The following is a 19,990-nucleotide window of genomic DNA, read 5'->3' as shown; positions in this document are numbered from 1 at the left end:
CATCCCTTCTCATGTAAAGTACAGAAGACACAAGCTCAGCTGCTTTGGATGGAGGCAGAGAGACAGATGCAAGGAGTAGCTGCTTTAGACCATGGCTTGACAGAGCTGTGTGTTGACAGCTGACCATAAGAGAGGTCCTCAGGAGCTGTGCCTTCAGCTCTGTCCTCTGGTGTGTGTTCCCACAGGGGAGTGGTAGGTTCCCTGGTATTGGTGGCAGCAAGGGTGGAGAAGTGAGTATGGCCTGGTGGTTTCAACTGGTCTTCCAGCTGGGTGTGCTCTGAGCAAAAGGAGATGGTCAACAGCCTCCCCGCATTAACTGCTGACCAGGAGCTTGGCTTCTGTCAGAAATGGGTGCAAAACTGAATGTTAAATGCTGCTGTGGGCAAGACAGAGGCTGGCTGCTCTTTTATCACATGTAAATACATGTAGCACGTCCTTACAAAGGTACATCTGATTACAGCCTACCTCATTTGATTAGCTCTTGGATCCATGCTGTTTTATTTCCTTGGTATCACATCACAATTTTAAAGCTCTTTTGATCTTATGATGCCTTTTTTGCAGGGTATGTCCTCCTTCTAGGAATGTTTGTGCAAACACTTGGCCTATAGCCTGGTTTGTTAGCATCTTTACCATTCATCTGCAATGTTCTTATTCCTCAAGGATGAGCTGGCATCATAACCTGGGGCTCAACTGAAATCACAGCTGCTTATTCACAGACACCTTGGCAGTCAAAGGTATCTAAATACAGAACAGAGAAGATAAAGTGAAGCAGGGGCTTACTTTGTACCCTTGGGGCTCAGAGAACAGCAACAGTGAATTCCTGGACTAAATTTTAAGGTTCTTGAAAGCAAAAGCTTACATACAACAAATTAACGACTTGGGTTTGTGAGGGAGGGAAACACGATGAGACAGAAATAATTGTAAAAGGTTTTAGCTTACAAATAAGTTCATTTCATAATCCATTAAGAAAAGATGAAAGCCAGCAGGGACTGGCCAAGGAACGAAGCAGGGGAGCTCTCTCCAGCCAGCAACCGGTGTTCACCCTACCTTTCACCCCAGCTGGCTTTTGTTAAAGTAACACCAGTACCATCTGCACAGCAATGGTGTGGAGGGGAAAAGCAATTACAGATCTTTACAAATGCATGGGTTCCATCTGTGTGAGGACAGGGAAACAAAATTAACAGAAATAATTCAAGAGCATGTTCTGTTTTCTAAATGTCATTGACATGAAGTTCAAACTGGTCTACGATTCCCCTGCGCTATTGCGTGGTGGAAGTAGAAGGTGGCTGCAGGGCCTGTACCACTGCTCCCAAAGTGAGCAACTGGTGGTCTGTTTTGCCAAACTCTGCCTTCCCTGTGCATCCAAGCTGAACTTAGAAGAGCTGAGTGGGAAGGAGGGTTGGAAGGGGGTAGTTTCCCTCAGTGGAATATAGCATTTTAGTTTTTCTGCTCTGCAGTGTGTTCAGTCTCTTCTGGACAGGAATGTAGGGAAGGAAGCCAGCTTCTGCCCACCTTGCTGTCCTGTGCTTTCTTTTCTGTGGGAACAGAAAGGCTTTCTGCTGTAGCAGTGTTGGCTGTATCTGGGTCACAGTCTGCATTCAGCCTGCCTGAAATCACTGTCCTACCATATGGTGACTGTGAAACACAGCAAAGAAGTGTGGTTTAAAATTTAAAAGTTGGGCTTCCAGTATGTGTTCGCTTATGTACAGGGCTGTGTTTGCGGGCCTGGTCCAGCACTGACCGGAGTAAATGAGTGCTTTGTGGTTTGACTCGTGTGGGATGGTCAGGTCTTCTGTGGGCGGCTTGGTTGGAGTGCACACAAAAGGACATACACAGAGGTTGGTCTCTGCTTTGATGTGTAGCTGCTGCCACAGTGGGACTCATGAAATACATGTGAAACAATGGGGTCTATTTTAAAATGTGTGGAGGAATAGAGTGGGTATTTCAAAGCATGTCCATCAGCACTCAAGAGTGTTTTTTTGCACCCAGAATGTATTGTTTTTTCCCTCTACTTTTTCTTCCATCTGCAATCCTGAGATGATGATTTTCATAGTCAGAGACTTGTAGATCTTCATACAGTGTCATCAAGAGTAGATTTCTAACGTCAAACAAGACATGAGAATATTTGTTTACTTTAAATTTAGCTTTATGTGTCTATATTTTTATATTTTAATGTATTTTATGTTAATCATAAAATCATAGAATCATATGAGTTGGAAGGCACCCTTAAAGGCCATCCAGTCCATCTCTCCTGCAGTGAACAGGGATGCCTACAGTTAGGTCAGGTTGCTCAGAGCCCCATCAGCCTGACTGAGTGTCTCCAGGGATGGGGCATCCACCACCTCTCTGGGCCACTTCCTCACCACCCTTGTTGTAAAAAACTGATTCCTCAGATTCAGTCTATATCTCCCATCTTTCAGTTTGAAACCATTTCCCCTTATCCTATCACAATAGACCCTGCTGAAGAGTCTGTCCTCTTTTTACTTGCAGCCCCTCTTTAGGATTTATCTATTTTAAATTCTCAAGTGAAAAAGGTAACTCCCTTGTTTTAATTAATGGACGCATGTCAAAATGAGAATTAATTTCTTTATTAATGTGCCTTGTTGTGGAAGTTTTCTGACCTCTGTATGTAAAAAGTTCATTCCCAGGCTTCCTAATTCCTGCATCTGCTTTTATACATCAACATAAATTGCGTCCTCAGTGACAGCGAAATACTGAATGGTATTTTTAAAGACAAATCAGGAAGAATGTTTATGTGTAATATGAATGGCAAAGAATGTTTATGTGTAATGTGAATGGCACTGTGTAGTTCTGGAAATTTTTTTTTCTCTTTTTCTTTTTCTTTTTTCTTTCCAATAAAGGCATACAGCCTATTTTTATTTGTATCTAGCAGTTTCCAGATGATAATGTGCTTACTTTACCGTTTACTTTGCTATATTGGAGGCTGAAGACTTTTCTCCACCTCACCTGTTTGGTTGTGATGTTGTACTAAACACAACTTTAATGTTGCTAGTGACAGGTTAAAAAAAATCATGGCCATATGATGCAAAGTACTGATTTGGTATAAACTTGCTCTGCTGGTTCAGGTTGTTTAAACATATGGGCAAGTTAGCTCTGTACTAGCAGTTGCATTAGGTGTTGTCTCTTTTCCTGCTGCTGCTGACATACAGTGGGCATAAAAGGCACAAAGCCAGCGTAAACTGTGTATTCTGTGCTCTCAGTACACGACAAAATGAGATTGTGTGCCCGTGCCTGTTATCGCTGTGGCTTGATGCATGGTGATTTGCAAATGGTCTTGCTGCCAACTCTGCGTTTAAATGAGAGATTTGCGATTTGCCTTTAAATAGACTGAAAAAAGCAGCTTACTGCTCACTAAGCTACACCGAAGGAAAAAATAGTGGATGCTTTTTCTTTTATGATTTGCAGTCATTTGGGAGTTTTCTTGCTCTTGGCTGAATTTTGAGTTCCTGCAGCCAAGCCAGAGGGGAAACCATCTGCTTACTTGTGATGATATAAAGTGTCTGAACTTCTGAGTTTGGCACAAGAATATAGTCCTGCAGTTGATCATTGTTTGATTTATAGTATATTTGTGTGCCTCTTGATCTTCCTTTATGAGTTCAGTAACCTCATACTGTTTGGTCCTTTCCCCTACCATCATGTTATAGAAGAGTGCAGCAGGATAGCATGGAAGTCTTATGAGATATCTGCATGCCAGCATTATGCATGTATGCCTGCCTGCATCCTTGCTGCGTGGCATAATGCATGTTGGTGGCCTAATACTGTGCTCAGCTTCTCTTCCAACCTTGTTGAAATGCAGGCTCTTAGTACATTCGTTCTCGGCGTATTTGTTTGGGATAGCACTTTGCAGCAGGGATAAAAGCAATGCAAACTGAAATACCTGACAAAAATGAAGAGGCTGAGGAGAGCATTTTGTTGCAATGAGATGGTGTCACAGAAAATAAGGATCTGAGGAGCACCTGCGGGTTTTTTTTTGTGAACCGAATTAATTGCATCCATATGTCCAAAAAGCATGTTTCTTTTCAGTGTGGAAAATGTGAGAGATCGTTTAGCAGTGCAGAGCAGCACAGAGATGTATGGACAGATAAATGACATAACCTGCTACCACATTTGTTCTTTTTAGTGGAATTGCCTATGTGAATTTGCAGGCTACATGTAAACTAGGGAGGAGGCAGAAGGTGTGACTAATTGTGCAGCACCAGCTGTAGGAAAATGCCCTTTCCTGCGGGTTCAGAGACTCCCATGACAGCCAACGTACTCCAGTTTGTAATTAAGGGAGAGGCATTGCAATGAGTTTGAAAAGCCACGTGGTTTAAGGCCTGATCTCCTATTAAAGCCTGACAGAACAAAACACTACTGTTTACCTCCTCTCCTATTCAAAATAAATAAAAAGCGTCCAGCCCAAGGGGCATTAGCAGGGTAGAGCTCAACGTGTGTGTGAAAACAGTGGTACAGAAACAGAGGCTGCACTGAATTATTTACTACACCCCTCTGGCATGTCCCTGGCCGTTACGTTTCACCCCGTTATTGTGTACCAAGGCCAAGGGCTTGTAAGACCGGACACTTCAGCTCCTTGAAAAGCTGAAGCACTGCCAGCTGTGGAGCAGGGAGAGACCAAGCAGGAGCTGCCTGGGTGGGAAGAATTTCCCAGGAGTGTGGATGGGGTGAGGGTCTTTGGGGGACTTGCAGGGCAGGCGAGACAAAACCTTTGTTAAGGAATATTTCCAGTAGTACTGATCCTCCCCTGACTTTTCATTTTCCCTTGAAGGAGCAAACTTCTGTCATCTGTTAGGACATAATTGAATGTTTTGTTTTTTGCAGTTTATTTGGCCAAGTGAACTTGCTGATGCTCCATATTGAAAGAGGTCGGCGTGTTGATCTTCATTAGGGAATTTCTCTGTTAGGGCTTCTCTTCTGAGGGTTGTGCTGGGACCTTGCTAGAAGCATCCTACTGATTGCAGTCACGGACCTCAGCCAGCCCCTTTGTTTATTGCTTTTCTGACAAGAGCTGAGAGCAGCCAGCAGGACTCCCTCCCACTCTCCTGCCCTGAGCTGGGGCAGAACGTTCTGCTGTGCCCAGAGGTTTCTGCGCAAATACTTTCTCTGCAATTCTTCCAAAGCTGTCTCATGCTGAGAAAGACCTTACAAATCTTGGTGTGTAAAGGTCTGGTTGTTTCAAGAACTTCCTGTTCACACGCACAAATGTAGAAGACTGATTTTTTTTTTTCTGCTGGGAATGAGTGAGGTTCTCATGGTGCTGGTGAAATTTTCCCATTGTATATCAGCAGAGAATCTGGCTCTTCTCAGAGCACCATTATGTGCATATTTAATTTGAATAGAAATGCCTACATGTACACTTCTGGGCAATGCATAACACTGTTTTGAATATTACTGTACCATCACGTACCATGTCTCCACTCTATGTGGTGTTGCAAGTGTTGTTATTATCAGTTATTTCTGTTGCTCCTTCTTCTAAATAGTTCAAGTGTGAGAAGTGATTTTTCTTTTGTTTAACGTGTTATTAGATATACAGATAAAGAGTTAATGCCTACAAAGAAATGTTCAGCCTTTATCTCCCATTTTATTTTCACTTTGCTCCTATTTTCCTTCTCTGGGATTTAATTATTATTTCATTGTGTTTGTAGCCTTGAATCCTGTTGCATTGCTTTCAAATAGGCCTTTGGCTTTCTTAAATAAGACAGTCATATTTACTGCAGTCCGACTACAAGAACTGCCTGGTGAATGTTACAGAAATATCACTGAACATTAGGAAAGGCATGCTTACTACTTTGTCCACATGATTAATGACTTCGGTAATTTTTTTTTGTGTGTTAAACAACTGTTGTTGTATTAACAGTTTCTCTGTTGCTACTTTGTTGTCTTTTATCATCATCACAGAATCATAGAATGGCCTGGGTTGAAAGGGACCTCAAAGGTCATTGAGTTTCAACCCCTCTGCTATGTGCAGGGTCACCAACCACCAGACCAGGCTGCCCGGAGCCACATCCAGCCTGGCCTGGAATGCCTCCAGGGATGGGGCATCCACAGCCTCCTTGGGCAACCTGTTCCAGTGCGTCACCACCCTCTGTGTGAAAAACTTCCTCCTAATATCTAACCTAAACCTTCCTTGTTTTAGTTTGAAAGCATTCCCCCTTGTCCTGTCACTATCCACTCTTGTAAACAGCTGTTCCCCCTCCTGCTTATATGCTCCCTTCAAGTACTGGTTGTTGCAGCTAAGCTTTATTACAAAGATCATTGAGTGGCTGCTCTGGGAAACTATCATGCCCCTCCTAATCACAGTAAAATATATTTTGAAAATTCACCAGATAGCAAGATTTTCCAAAGTGAGTCTTTTGAACACTGAAGAAATGTTTTAATGCATTTGTATTCAGATACAACAAAACAGACCACCCGGTCTTGAAAAGACTGTGTGAAAATGAGGCTATTAGTGATTACATTCTCATGTCTTTCATGTTGTAGTGCTATAAATTACTTTACCTCCTGACCTTACCTTTGGTGCATCACTGTGAGGTCTTGTCTTACAACTGTTAAGTTGGACAACCGTTTCAATGCACTGACTTTAATTACCTGAAGTGAATATGATTCTGAAATAAGGCTGCCTGTCAGCCTAACAGAGTTCATGCTTCAATGCCCCCTTTTAGGGTGTGTATCTATGTTACACTGTAGTGGCAGCTGACATGGGTCGTAAAAGCCCCCTTAGTGCAGGCAACAGATGCCTGCAGAAACAGATTCACTTTGAGATGCTGGGACTTGCATTTTTGGGGGGGGGGGGGGAAAAGCAAAAAAGACCTTTAATACCCCTGTGCATAGATATTTTACTTAATACAAGTAAATGTGACTGTGAGGTCTGCTTGTCCTATTGTACTCACAGATAATATTATTGAAAACACTGTGTTCATACACAATTTCCCAAGCTATTATGTTTCTTATAATAGTTCATAAAGACTTTTTTAGGATACTTGAGTGTGTGTGCTAAGTATATCTCAGAACGGAAGTAATTATTTCTATGGTAAAAGGTTGCTGGGAACATAGATTTATGCATGCTGTGTACAGAAGAATAGGGTTCAGCTGTTAAATATTCAGCATTGTCTAGCACGATGGGCTGGGCCTGGCAGACCCCTGGAGACATGGTTTTTCATTGTATCAGCTTTGCTAGAGCTGGTTCCTAGTGGAGAAGGAGATATTATCTAAATGAATTTGGAAAGGAAGAATCTCTATTTGGGTAAAGGGCAGATTAAGAAGGCACGGTGATGTGCAGCAGGGATCAGATGTCACCATCTCCCTGTTGCCTGTCCTGCATGCCTGTGTGCTGCCATGCCACTGTCTGAAAGATTTTGTACCTCCATTCCCCTCTGCTTTATGCCGGGTGGTCACAGCTTTAATGTGTTTGAAGTAGGACTGTCAAGGCCCCTGCCTGCCTGCCTTGGCTGCCTTGGATGGCTGGCTGGAGTCATGGCACCTGCCTGCCTGCCTCCCTTGGCTGGCTGGAGTCATGGCCTGTGCCTGACTTCTTGCCTTCGCTAGCTGGCTGTAGTCAAAGCCCCTGCCTGCCAGTCTGCTGGCGTTGGCTAGCTGGCTGGAGTTGCGGCTCCTGCCTGCAGGACTTGACAGGCTGGCTGGCTGGCTGGAGTTGCAGCGCCTGCCTGCCTGCCTGCCTAGACTGGCTGACTGGAGTCACGGCCCCTGCCTGCTTGCCTTGCCTGCCAAGGCTGCACCTTGAGTACTGTGTCCAGTTTCGGGCCCCTCACTGTGAGAAAGACATTGAGACCCTGGAGCGTGTCCAGAGAAGGGCAACAAAGCTGGTGAGGGGTCTGGAGCACAGGCCTTATGAGGAGCGGCTGAAGGAGCTGGGATTGTTCAGTCTGGAGAAGAGGAGGCTCAGGGGAGACCTTATTGCTCTCTTTAACTACCTGAAGGGAGGTCGTAGCGAGGTGGGGGACGGCCTCTTCTCTCGTGTGACTAGTGATAGAACTAGAGGGAATGGCTTCAAACTGCGCCAGGGGAGGTTCAGGCTGGACGTTAGGACATACTACTTCTCTGAAAGGGTGGCCGGGCACTGGAATGGGCTGCCCAGAGAGTCACCGACCCTGGAAGTGCTGAAGGAATGGTTTGGACGTTGCGCTGAGGGACGTGGTTTAGTGAGAACCATTGGTGATGGGTGAATGGTTGGACGGGATGATCCTGTGGGTCTTTTCCAACTGTTGTGATTCTATGATTCCGTGATTCTAAGTAAAGCCTAGCTACTTGCATTGAATGTAAATGTAAGTAAGATACTGGCAGGCTGATCTCAGTAGAAGTGCCATTTGCCTGTAAATTCACTTCCCCTACAAGTCACGTCTGACGGACTGAGCACTACATAAACTTAAAGACGAGGATCTACCCCAGCATTGTCATGAGAAACCAGCCATGACGAAGGACAGTTTTTATTTATTTATTTATTTATTTATTTATTTATTATTTTGCCTCCCTGGCTCTCATTGCGGTGCCTGCCTGCCTGCCTTGGCTTGCTGGCAGGAGTCGCAGCTCCTGCCTGCCTGCCTTGGCTGACTGGCTGGAGTCACGGCCCCTGCCTGCCTGCCTTGGCTGACTGGCTGGAGTTGCGGCCCCTGCCTGCCTGCCTGCCTTGGCTGGCTCGCTGACTGGCTGGAGTTGTGGCTCCTGCCTGCCTGCCTGCCTGCCTAGACCAGCTGGCTGGAGTCAAGGCCCCTGCCTGCCTGCCTTGGCTGGCTGGAGTTGCAGCCCCTGCCTGCCTGCCTGCCTTGGCTGGCTGGCTGGAGTTGTGGCCCCTGCCTGCTTAGACTGGCTGGCTGGAGTCATGGCCCCTGCCTGCCTGCCTTGGCTGGCTGGCTGGAGTTGCAGCCCCTGCCTGCCTGCCTTGGCTGGCTGTCTAGAGTCATGGCCCCTGCCTGCCTGCCTTGGCTGGCTGGCTGGAGTTGTGGCCCCTGCCTGCCTGCCTTGGCTGGCTGGCTGGAGTCACAGCCCCTGCCTGCCTACCTAGACTGGCTGGCTGGAGTCACGGCCCCTGCCTGCCTGCCTTGGCTGACTGGCTGGAGTCAGGGCCCCTGCCTGCCTGCCTTGGCTGGCTGGCTGGCTGGAGTCATGGCCCCTGCCTGCCTGCCTTGGCTGGCTCGCTGACTGGCTGGAGTTGTGGCTCCTGCCTGCCTTCCTGCCTGCCTAGACCGGCTGGCTGGAGTCAAGGCCCCTGCCTGCCTTGGTTGGCTGGCTGGAGTTGCAGCCCCTGCCTGCCTGCCTGCCTAGACTGGCTGGCTGGAGCTGTGGCCCCTGCCTGCCTGCCTTGGCTGGCTCGCTGACTGGCTGGAGTTGTGGCCCCTGCCTGCCTGCCTAGACTGGCTGGCTGGAGTCAGGGCCCCTGCCTGCCTGCCTTGGCTGGCTGGCTGGAGTTGCAGCCCCTGCCTGCCTGCCTTGGCTGGCTGGCTGGAGTTGGAGCCCCTGCCTGCCTCCCTAGACTGGCTGGCTGGAGTTGCAGCCCCTGCCTGCCTGCCTGACTTGGCTGGCTGGCTGGCTGGCTGGAGTCAGGGCCCCTCCCCACCTTGGCTGGCCTGTCTGCCTTTATTGGCTGGCTGCCTTGCATCACAGCTGGCGTTCTGTTGTCAGGGTCCCCATTCTTATAGCTGTTGTTAGGGGGGTGGCTCATGACATCATAAGGCCATGGTGATGTGTCCCTAAGAATGTCCCTTGATAACCAAAATGTGGCTGTATTGGTTGATGGGGAGCTTTGGCCTGACAGATGGGGAGCTTTTGCCCTATTTGACAGCAGTGGGATTCTGCAGAGCTCCATTTTAAGGCCATTTCTCTTTATTGTTTTTACTGTTGATTACAAGAAAGATCTGGAAGTTGTGTTAATAAATTTGTGGATGATGCTAAGTTGGGTGGAGTGTTGACTCCCTTGAGGATAGAAAGGCCTTGCACCAAGGTCTGGCTAAAATGAGGTTGGCTCCTGATCTCCAGATGCAGTGTGCTGTCTAAATCTTCATTCTTTACTGAATGAGGCTGGGAATGTGACCACTGAGGATAAGGAAAAGGCAGAGGTTCTGAATGCCTTCTTGACGTCTGTCTTTAAAGATCAGACCGCTTATCCTCAGGGTACTCCACTCTCTGACCTGGGAGTCTTGGATGGGGAGCAGACTAAACCCCCCACGATTCAGGAGGACACAGTCAGAGGCCTACTGCTCCTACTGGACTGCCACAAGTCCATGGGGCCAGATGAGATTCACCCGAGAGTGCTGAGGGAACTGGCAGAGGTGATAGCTGAGCCGCTTTCCATCATCTGTCAGCGCTCCTTGTTGCCTGCCTGCCTGCCTGTCTTGCCTGCCTTGGCTGGCTGGCTGGCTGGAGTCACGGCCCCTGCCTGCCTGCCCTGACTGGCTTGCTGACTGGCTGGAGTTGTGGCCCCTGCCTGCCTGCCTGCCTGCCTAGACTGGTTGGCTGGAGTCAGGGCCCCTGCCTGCCTGCCTGCCTGCCTGCCTAGACTGGCTGGCTGGAGTCACGGCCTCTGCTTGCCTGCCTTGGCTGGCTGGCTTGCTGGCTGGAGTCATGGCACCTGCCTGCCTGCCTAGACTGGCTGGCTGGAGTCATGGCCCCTGCCTGCCTGCCTTGGCTGGCTGGCTGGAGTTGTGCCCCCTGCCTGTCTGCCTTGTTTGCATTGGCTGGATTGAGTCCCCTTCTGGTTGAAGAAGAGGAAGCGCTAGGTTCTGCACCTTACATGGGGTACCCCTGCCACTGTGCACAGACTGGGGGTTGAGCGGTTGGAGTGCTGACCCTCAAAAAGGGATCTGGTTTGATTGCAAATGGAATCTGAGCCAGTAACACGCAGCAGTTCTGGCAGCCAGAAGATTCAACTATACCCTGGGGTGTGTCAGTCCCAGCGCTGCGAGGTGAGGGCAGCAACTGTCCCACTTTGCGTTGTGTGGCCTCACCTCCAGCACTTGGTGCAGGTTTAGGTGCCACTACATGAGATGGTATTAGAGTGTCCAAAGGAGGGATAGGGAGATGGGGAAGGATCTGAGGGCGCATTGTTTGAGGAACAGCTGAGGTCTCTGGGTGTTCTCAGCCCAGAGCAGAGCAGGTTGAAGGCAGCCCTCATGGCAGCTGCAGCTCCTCACAGGGAGCAGAGGGCAGCACTGAGCTAAGCTCTCAGGTGACAGCGACAGGGCCCGAGGGAATGGCATGGAGCTGTGTCTGGGGAGGGGCAGCTGGGGGTTGGGGAAAGAGTCTGCACCAGAGGGCGGTGGGCATGGAATGGGCTGCCCAGGCCAGTGGGCGTAGCCCTGAGCTGCTGCAGATGAAGGAGTCTGCATTTGGGTGGTCCTTTGTGGAGTGAGGGGTTGGACTTGATGATCCTTGTGGGTCCTTTCCAATATCCTTGGGATATTCATGGAGTCATAGAATCATAGAATCATAGAATGGCCTGGGTTGAAAAGGACCACAGTGATCATCTAGTTTCAACCACTCTACTGTGTGCAGGGTCGCCAACCACCAGGCCAGGCTGCCCAGAGCCACATCCAGCCTGGCCTTGAATGCCTCCAGGGATGGGGCATCCACAACCTCCCTGGGCAACCTGTTCCAGTGCGTCACCACCCTCTGTGTGAAAATCTTCATTTCAATATCTTACCTAAACCTCCCCTGTCTTAGTTTGAAACCATTCCCTCTTGCCCTATCACTATCCACTCTTGTAAACAGCTGTTCCCCCTCCTGTTTATATGCTCCCTTCAAGTACTTGAAGGCTGCAATGAGATCTCCCTGGAGCCTTCTCTTCTCCAAGCTAAATAAGCCCAGCTCCCTCAACCTTTCCTCATAGGAGAGGTGCTCCAGCCCTCTGATCATCTTAGTGGCCCTTCTCTAGACCTGCTCCAATAGCTTCACGTCCTTCCTGAACTGGGGGCCCCAGGCCTGGACGCAGTACTCCAGATGGGCCTCAGAAGAGCTGAGTAGAGGGGCACTATCACCTCCCTCTCCCTGCTGGCCACCCCTTTTTTAAATGCAGCCTAGAACACAGTTGGCCTTCCAGGCTGCAGGCGCACACTGCTGGCTCATGTCCAGCTTCTCGTCCACCAGGACCCCGAAGTCCTTCTCCGCAGGGCTGCTCTCAAGAGATTCCTCTCCCAGTGTAATAAATCTCCCAGTAAATAGCTGGGATTGCCCCAGCCCAAGTGCATCACCCTGCACCTGGCCTTATTGTACCTCACTAGGTTCTCATGGGTCCACTTCTCCAGCCTGTCCAGGTCCCTCTGGGTGGCTTCCCTTCCTTCCAACGTATCGACTGCATCGCTCAGCTTGGTGTCATCTGCAAACTTGCTGGGGGTGCACTCGATGCCATCGTCTGTGTCATTGATGAAGATGCTGAAGAGCACCGGTCCCAGGACTGACCCCTGAGGGACACCGCTTGTGACCGGCCTCCACCCTGACACAGAACCATTGATCACAACCCTTTGGCTGCATCCAGCCAGCCAATGCCTAATCCACTAAACAGTCCATCCTTCAAATCCACACCTCTCCAATCTAGAGAGAAGGATGTGGTGAGGGACCATGTCAAAGGCCTTGCAGAAGTCCAGGTAGATAGAATCCATCACCCTTCCCCCATTCACTGAAGCCATCTCTCCGTCTCAGAAGGCCAACAGATTGGTCAGGCAAGATCTGCCCTTGATGAAGCCATTCTGGCTGTCTGGAATCACCTCTTTGTCTCATATGTGCCTAAATATTCTATGATATTCATATTCTATGATATTCATTCTATTAGATTTATTTTCTATGATTCCACGGCGAAGGGGGCACATCCTTTCCGTTGCTTTGATAAAACGAAATTGAACAACCTTAATCTCCATGTGAAAGCTCAGAAGCATGTTTAAACTTGCCTACACATAGGCATAAACCTGTAAGTCTATCTTATGTTTTTCTATGTTCATTTGGATATAATTAAGCTTGTTAAGGAGAGTAAAGAGTGGGGGAGAGGTTGAATTGACAAATGAACTTGTGAAAATAATGTCAAAAGCAGAGCTTCCTAACAATTAGTAGATGCTTGGGAATCTGGCTCAGAGGAGTCCTTTGCATCCATGATCTCACCGCCACTGTATATTTGGGCCACTGACTGAATTTCTAAAAGTGAAGTGCCAGTGTTACTCAGCTAGTTTGGGTTTTACTACTGAAAGGATAACCATCGGGCCTAAATTGGTCCTGTAGTTAGGAACACATACGGTTTTAAAATGAACATGCCATACAGTGTGTGTCCAGCTTCAGAGTCTGAAACGGTCTCAGAACAAACAACACTTGCTAGGAGCATGTCTCTGCTTCAGGTTGTGTGTGTATCATCTTTTTTTTTTTTTTTTATTCTGTTGTTTTGGCTATCTGCAAGTTAGAGCTTAATTACCCACTTTTAAATGCTGATAGCTATAATTTTAATCACCTCATACTTGAGTGATGGGTCAGTGGCAGAGGTTTTTGCACACTAAAGAAGGTGCTTTGCTCACATGTTACAATATGGATTTGGAAGCAGTGGAGCAAGTGATTTTACAGGATTCAGTAATAATGCAACCAAACAAATATTTTCCATGAATGCCGGAGTTTCCTGTGGAACTGCTGGTGTTGTGCTGTGCTGTTGCTTACTTAGGAAAGATTTTAAAGAGTAGTGTTAGCGTCCTGGGTTTCTGCCTAGTAGAGCTTATGCTATGTGTGCAGTGAAGCAGAAGGAAATCAAGCTGGTACTGGTCTTTGAAGCTGTTTGCATCTTTCTAATGCTTTAATATCTGCTAAAAGAAAACAGAACAAAACAAACAAACAAACAAAAAACAAGACAAAACACCAAAGTAGTTGTGGCTCTGAAATTAGGTTTTACTTACAACGTATGTATATTGGTAATCCATCCAGGTTGTTTTTTATGTGTCCTAGGATACCCTGTCTAAGCATTATTGTTTTTTTTCCCCTGATTGTCGTCTGCCAACCATTGGCTTCCCCAGAGGTGACCAATGTTGGCACATCATCCTCAGGAGATGTTTTTTGGCACAGATTTGTTCAGTGAGTTGATTGAAATTGTGGACAAAAACATTCAGCTGATTCCGGTGACACCGACAGCTCTCATTAAGGCACTGGCTTGCCTGTGTACAGAGCTTGGCAAAGTCACTGCCCTTGAATGTCTGCATTTAAATACAATTATACACAAGCGGACAGATTTTCTTCTCATCTCCTCTTCTCTGCCCGAAGAGGCTGCATGTCATTCTGTCTTGAGGTGGGTGAATCCTTCTGCCCTTTCCAGCGGCAATATGGAGGGGCCTCATCCCTCAAGAGCATCCAGCTGTTTCTACTTGGGAATCTTCTGGAGTTGGCTGCTGATGATCTTTGAAGGAAAGAGCAGTTCTGGTAACAAAGTTGGCTTCATGGGGATGAAACAAACAGCATGCTAGTTGCAGTCCTCTCTCGCTGCGTAGGCACACACCGATACACTTCTAATAGCAGCAATTTTGAAGATGATTTCATATCTTCAAAATTCAGTGATATTAAAGTTTGGTGATACTCTTGTTATCATGTGCGTAACTACTGAACCTCTGCCAGCAAAGTCTGGATGAAAGTGGATGAGAAAAGTGAGACTAATTTGGCAATTAGGCATAGTTGTGCCTACACTGCAAATGGACTGTGGGTGCAGTCACCTCTGCCAGGCACATGTAATACTGTTTAGCTGTATTGCAGTACTTTTTTTTTTCTTTATTGTATGTGTGAATATGCAAGGATATAGACTGTATGTCTGCTATACACACAACATCTGGGATCATTATATTAGCAATAAAATAATTGTATTAAAATATTAAAAAGATTTTGCAAAGATAAAAAGGGAGTCGATCAAACATAGTATGAGGTTCTTCCTTCTTGTTGCACTCAATGCTATGGGCTCCATTTCTACTGCAGCCTGTAGATCACTGATGCTATTAACAGAAGTATTGCTTTACCCTCAGAGAGTAAGTAGACGTAATTCTAAATTAAAGGAAGACTGAAGTAAAGGAAGAGGTGCTTAAGCATTCAGGCTTAAATGTGGTATTAGCTTCCTTTCGAAGGCTGCAGTTCAGAGGAGAGGATGAGGAGGAAATGGCAGGGTGGGATGAGTGCTGTGCACAGCAGTGGGAGGCTAGGAGAGGGTGACAGTGTAGGGATGAACTCCAGCAGTCTAGTGACACTGCGGAAGCTTTTCAGGTTGTCAGAAGGGGAGATGTAAATGTACCAAGGTGAAAAAAAAAGAGAGAATTTGAAACTAGAGAAAAAAACAGCGTGGCCTGAACAACAAACTGAAACACTAATGTTTTAGAGACAGTAGAGACAAAGGCAGTGGAATTAAGCATTGTGATATGAGGATGTCTAAAGATGGGATGGATGTGATGGCAAATTGGAAGTGCTGGTGAATATGACAGGAACTTGTATTTTGTGAAATAATTGATCCAGCATCAAGAATTATGTAGCTTAGTATCCCACTATGAAAGTATTTTATCTTTGAGGTCTGTCTGGTAGAAGATGGTTTAATCCTCTTTTTGAATCAGATAGGATTTTCCAAATGAATCACATAATTGTTTGCCTTTCCTCCTTAAAATCTTTCCTTAAGTTACTAGTAATTTCTAATTCTGGAGAGTTGTAAGGTATGGATTATGAAAAAAAAAAAACATCTTCCTCATGAGCTTTCTGCTATATTCCCTGTATTTTTTCCCTGCACACTTCATAAGATAAGAGGTTGTGAAACTGTAAACAGTAAGCAATATGATTAGTGTTTCTTAAGTGTTCCTCTCTTTATTGAGTCTAAATTGACATTTTTTATCTTATGGTCCCGTGTAAGACAACAGCTACATTTTAAGCTTGATTCTTTTTTTTTTTTTTAATTAAAATAATAGGCTTATAAAATGAGAAATGCTGCTGCAGAGTACTTCCCTTATTTCTTGCAGTTGGTGCAGTGTGACAGCTGGCTGGCTGTGTAGTTCTGCAAGAGGATTCAGAGGTGGTCTGTAAGTGATGGTCCATGTGGAAGAAAGCAGTGTGCTCCTGTGCACCAGGCTGCTCACAGCAGAGCTCGAACTGGAGTAATCCTTGGTGCAACCCAAGCTATGTCTGGGATTACTGTTTCTATATCCCTATAGTAGCCATCCATGGTATTATTCAACTGATAAAAAAGGCTGTTTTCACCTAACATAAAAAGATGAAATAATGTTTTAAAAGGATGGTAAATTACAATTATTAGTAGACATAAGAGAAGCAATTCTATGTATAACAGCTTAAAGACCAGAAGAAGTTAGGAGGAAACACTTGGCAGTTATAGTAGCACTTCAGGCTGAAAAGAGATGCATGTCAGATTCTGGGATGACAGGCATGTTTGCTCTCAGCATTCATCTCTGAAAGTGGCATTCATCGAACCCTGCAAGGACAGTCCTATTTAAGGAAGATACTGTATGACCGAAAGTCATTTCTACCACTCAGCCCCATACACTCATTTGTATTGGAGAGGAAAAAAAAATCAGGATTGGCATTGTTTGGAGTGACAATGGAGAATCCTTAGGAAGCGTGGTCAAAGATGAGGCATTTCAGGGCACACCAGGGGCTCAGTGCAGAGAGGTGAGCATGCAGACCTTGGGGAGTACTGTGCACCACTGCAGGATGCTGGTGGTTGTGAGGACAATGAAACAGCCGTGCGCTTCTTTTTCCAGAGCCATCACAAGTTATTCAGCATATTTGAACAAAAAGACTCGTTTGTTATATAATGAACATGGGAAGAAGCCTGGTGCCTGTCAGAGCAGTCGGGTGTAACTGTGCCTTTCAGCCATGGACATTTCTATGGTGCCACAGTGTGCTTTGATGCTGGCTTCTGGCACACTGCCCTTTACAGGCGATAGAGTTTGTGCTGTGGTAACTGTAGAGTAGGGGTGGCAGAGGCATCCTGTGGAAGTATAAAAGGGTGAAATATTCTGCATTACGTTTTCCGGAAAGCTCCAGTTTGGACAATTATGAAGGAACCATGGCAGCCATGAGCAGTGTTGGAGCAAGCTGTCCTCCACCTTGAGGAAATACAGCTTCATCTGAGTTTCCTCCCATAGACAAGTCAGACACTTGTTATTGTTTCGTGCTTCTCAGATCCTTTTCCTGCTCTTTTTTTTGAAGCCATTGTATGACAGGATTTTCTTGGCTGGTTGCTCTGTTTACTACAAAGAAAACAAAATATTGAAAAACAACACACTTGGACAGATATCTGGGGACTCGTATTCTTTAAAACCCAGTGGTAGAATTACATCAGTACTTTTGTTTTGTAAACGAAGTCTAAAATATTTCAGGCACTTTTAATTCTTTTTTTTTTTAACACAAAGGGTGTTTTTGTAAAGAGCAAAATACTCAGATCCATTGACTTGCTCGCTCTGAGGCATTTTTAATTAAAATTCACATATGTTTGAATAGATCAAGATGAAAGGAATTAAATAAAATGCATTGTTTAAAGGCAAATTCTTACATCACCTTTGCTTGTACAGGCATAAAAACAGTGTTATCTTCAAAGTGGAAGTAAAACCTTCAGGTTTTGTGTAGTACGGCTGAAAAGGTTGTGGTAAGATTGCAACAGAAGTATGTGTTCGTGGATTTGTTGGAGATGGGAAAGTTCTTGGGTGTTTATGAAAGCTTATTCATTTTTCAGGGACAGGTGACTATAAGTGCAAAATTTGACAAAGGCATTTACCTCCCGGAAGATGCTGAGTTCTACTTTGTTTATGATGGATCCATGAAGAGGCACATAATGTTTGCTGAGCGTATTGGTGACAATGCTCTTCAGTCCCTTGTTCCAGGTGAGTGCTATTTGTGTTTCATCTCTTAGCAATACTCCAGCGCCCTTTTGAAGCTAGGTACATTTGGATGTTTTGAGTAACTGCGTTTTATGGCTTTATAGTGAATGTGGGAATTGAGTGATGGCTCGCAGGATGCAGGCTGTGTTTGGCTGGCCACAGGTGGTGCTGCCATTCATAGTTGTCTGCACTGACACGGTGTCAGGCAGAGACGGGAACTTTCCTGGGCATGCACAGTTGGATGTGCATAAAAGTGCATTTTCAGGCATGGCAAAATTTTTAGTCTGACTTACTTAATTCCATTCAACAAATCCAGCCTATTGTTTACCCCTTGGTACTGTAACACCTGCAGAAGTCTGCGCTTTCCCTTGAGGCAGCAGTCAGCCTGGCTTGCAGGGCTCACCTGGCAGCTGCCCAGGTTTCTTGAAGCTCTGCAGAGCCATGGGGAGAACTGCCTGGGGGTGCCTTGCTGCGAGAGGATGATGTGGGTTCCCTCACAACAAGGTCTGCCTTGGCATTGTCCCCCTTGCTGTTGTGGCATAAACCCTGGTTATTGTCTTTACTACGTATTTTGTATCCTGTCTGTGGGAGTAGGTGACTATAAATGTAGTGTACCTACATGGTAGATTCTGCTTGTTCTTTGTCCTTGTTTTCTAAGGGAGATTCAGAGTGTGAAAGTAACTAGCGCACTAAGTAGTAACTAGAACGAAAAGGGAACATTTGCCATAGTTACGTGGTGGCTGCTTGAGTTTGTAAATAGTAAATATTTGTTATCTGATGGAAAATGCAGTGCTAGGTGCTCACAGCGTAGCAAAGCCATTTTTTTGAAAGGCGTGAAATGGCACTGCTACCTGATTACTTCTCAGGTAGAAATAAAAACAGGAGGCAACAGACAATGCTTAATCCTCTGCCTGATCTCAATAGAAGCCATCAACAGATGAAAATGAAGAGGTTAACGTATATCCCTATTCTAGTTGGTGTTTTATAGCAGCCGAATTAAACATAAGGGAATGCACAGCACTTCAGAAACAGCTGCAGATGTGGTAACCACATGCTGGCTTCAGCAGCTAATGGATTGCTTAAGTTCGTAGCGTTCTGGGGGCCTGTTTTGTGATGTCTAGCTTTACACACGTAGTACCTCATGGTTAGCTCTCCAGTGGGAGCTGTGTGTACAGTGTGCACCTCTTACAGATGTGTGATATCTGTCCCTGATGAGATGGCAGAGAAGGAGGAAAGATGTATGAGGTACATAAGATTTTTGAGTGGGAGACTCCCTTGGGCTTTGAGGGTCCTGGTTGTAGGTTGGGCAGTTGATCAGCATTTAATCAAGCCTGCTTATGGTACAAACCATGCATTTGTTAAGAGCATCTAGATTTTGTCCCACATGGAAATGCTGGGTGGGTACAAAATGGGTGTTAATAAATAGATAAATTCCTTAGAGTTTGTGTTGCAGGCTACAGTGATATCTTTTATTGATACCTTGTTTTTCGTAATTCTTAACCAGATATTTTCCTGTTTTTGTTTGTGGCATTTCCCTCTGGTCACGTCACTTCATATTCCGCTGAGATGAAGAACCTTCACCTAGAAAAGATTGCCTTTACAATGAACTGTCAGTAAAACCAGGGAACCTGGCTGTCCAGATCCAAGCTGAACACAAAAAGTGTTTGGTGGATGCCCTAAAATAAGTTGATGGAGGGAAGAATGAAATTATTCTTGATACTCCATCATAGACGACTGAAAAAGAAGAAAAACGAATGTATTTTCTAAACAAAAACAGTTTTAATGATTAATTTATGTTATGATTTTAGGCCATGGATGCCAGGAAGCAGTCTCTGTCTCTGTGTTAATGTATTCAAGGGGATCCTCACCTGTGGCCCTTGGCAGCTGTCCTGTCACTTACAGGGAGAACTTGTCTTGCAAGCTGTCTCGTTTTCTGATCAGTCACACAGAGTGCATCAGTACCACAAGTCACAAGGTGTTACTGGATAAGTTTGGACTAACAGTAAAAGATCTTCAGTCCCTGGATACTGATTTGACAATGGCCATTGCTCACGAAGAATTGCCATCAACGTGGAGCATCCTCGGAAGCTGCTATGAAGGAGGTAAGATTTTATTTATTGTTAAGTTGAAAGGCTTCTAGTGGT

General features: G+C 45.9%; 1 protein-coding gene across 1 annotated transcript in view; it reads left to right on the top strand.

The window, feature by feature from the left end:
- ARHGEF28 (Rho guanine nucleotide exchange factor 28) overlaps positions 1-19,990 on the top strand; it is a 131,068-nt gene that overhangs the window by 11,937 nt on the left and 99,141 nt on the right. Inside the window, exons 3-4 of the mRNA XM_040655648.2 lie at positions 17,702-17,849; positions 19,655-19,948. Of these exons, the coding sequence (XP_040511582.1) occupies positions 17,702-17,849; positions 19,655-19,948 (442 nt within the window). The remainder of the gene's footprint in view (positions 1-17,701; positions 17,850-19,654; positions 19,949-19,990) is intronic.

The sequence above is a fragment of the Gallus gallus genome, chromosome Z (assembly GCF_016699485.2).
Source record: "Gallus gallus isolate bGalGal1 chromosome Z, bGalGal1.mat.broiler.GRCg7b, whole genome shotgun sequence".
NCBI lineage: Eukaryota > Metazoa > Chordata > Aves > Galliformes > Phasianidae > Gallus > Gallus gallus.
The sequence above is the reverse complement of the archived record's forward strand: the minus strand, read 5'-3'. Positions and strand labels throughout refer to the sequence as shown.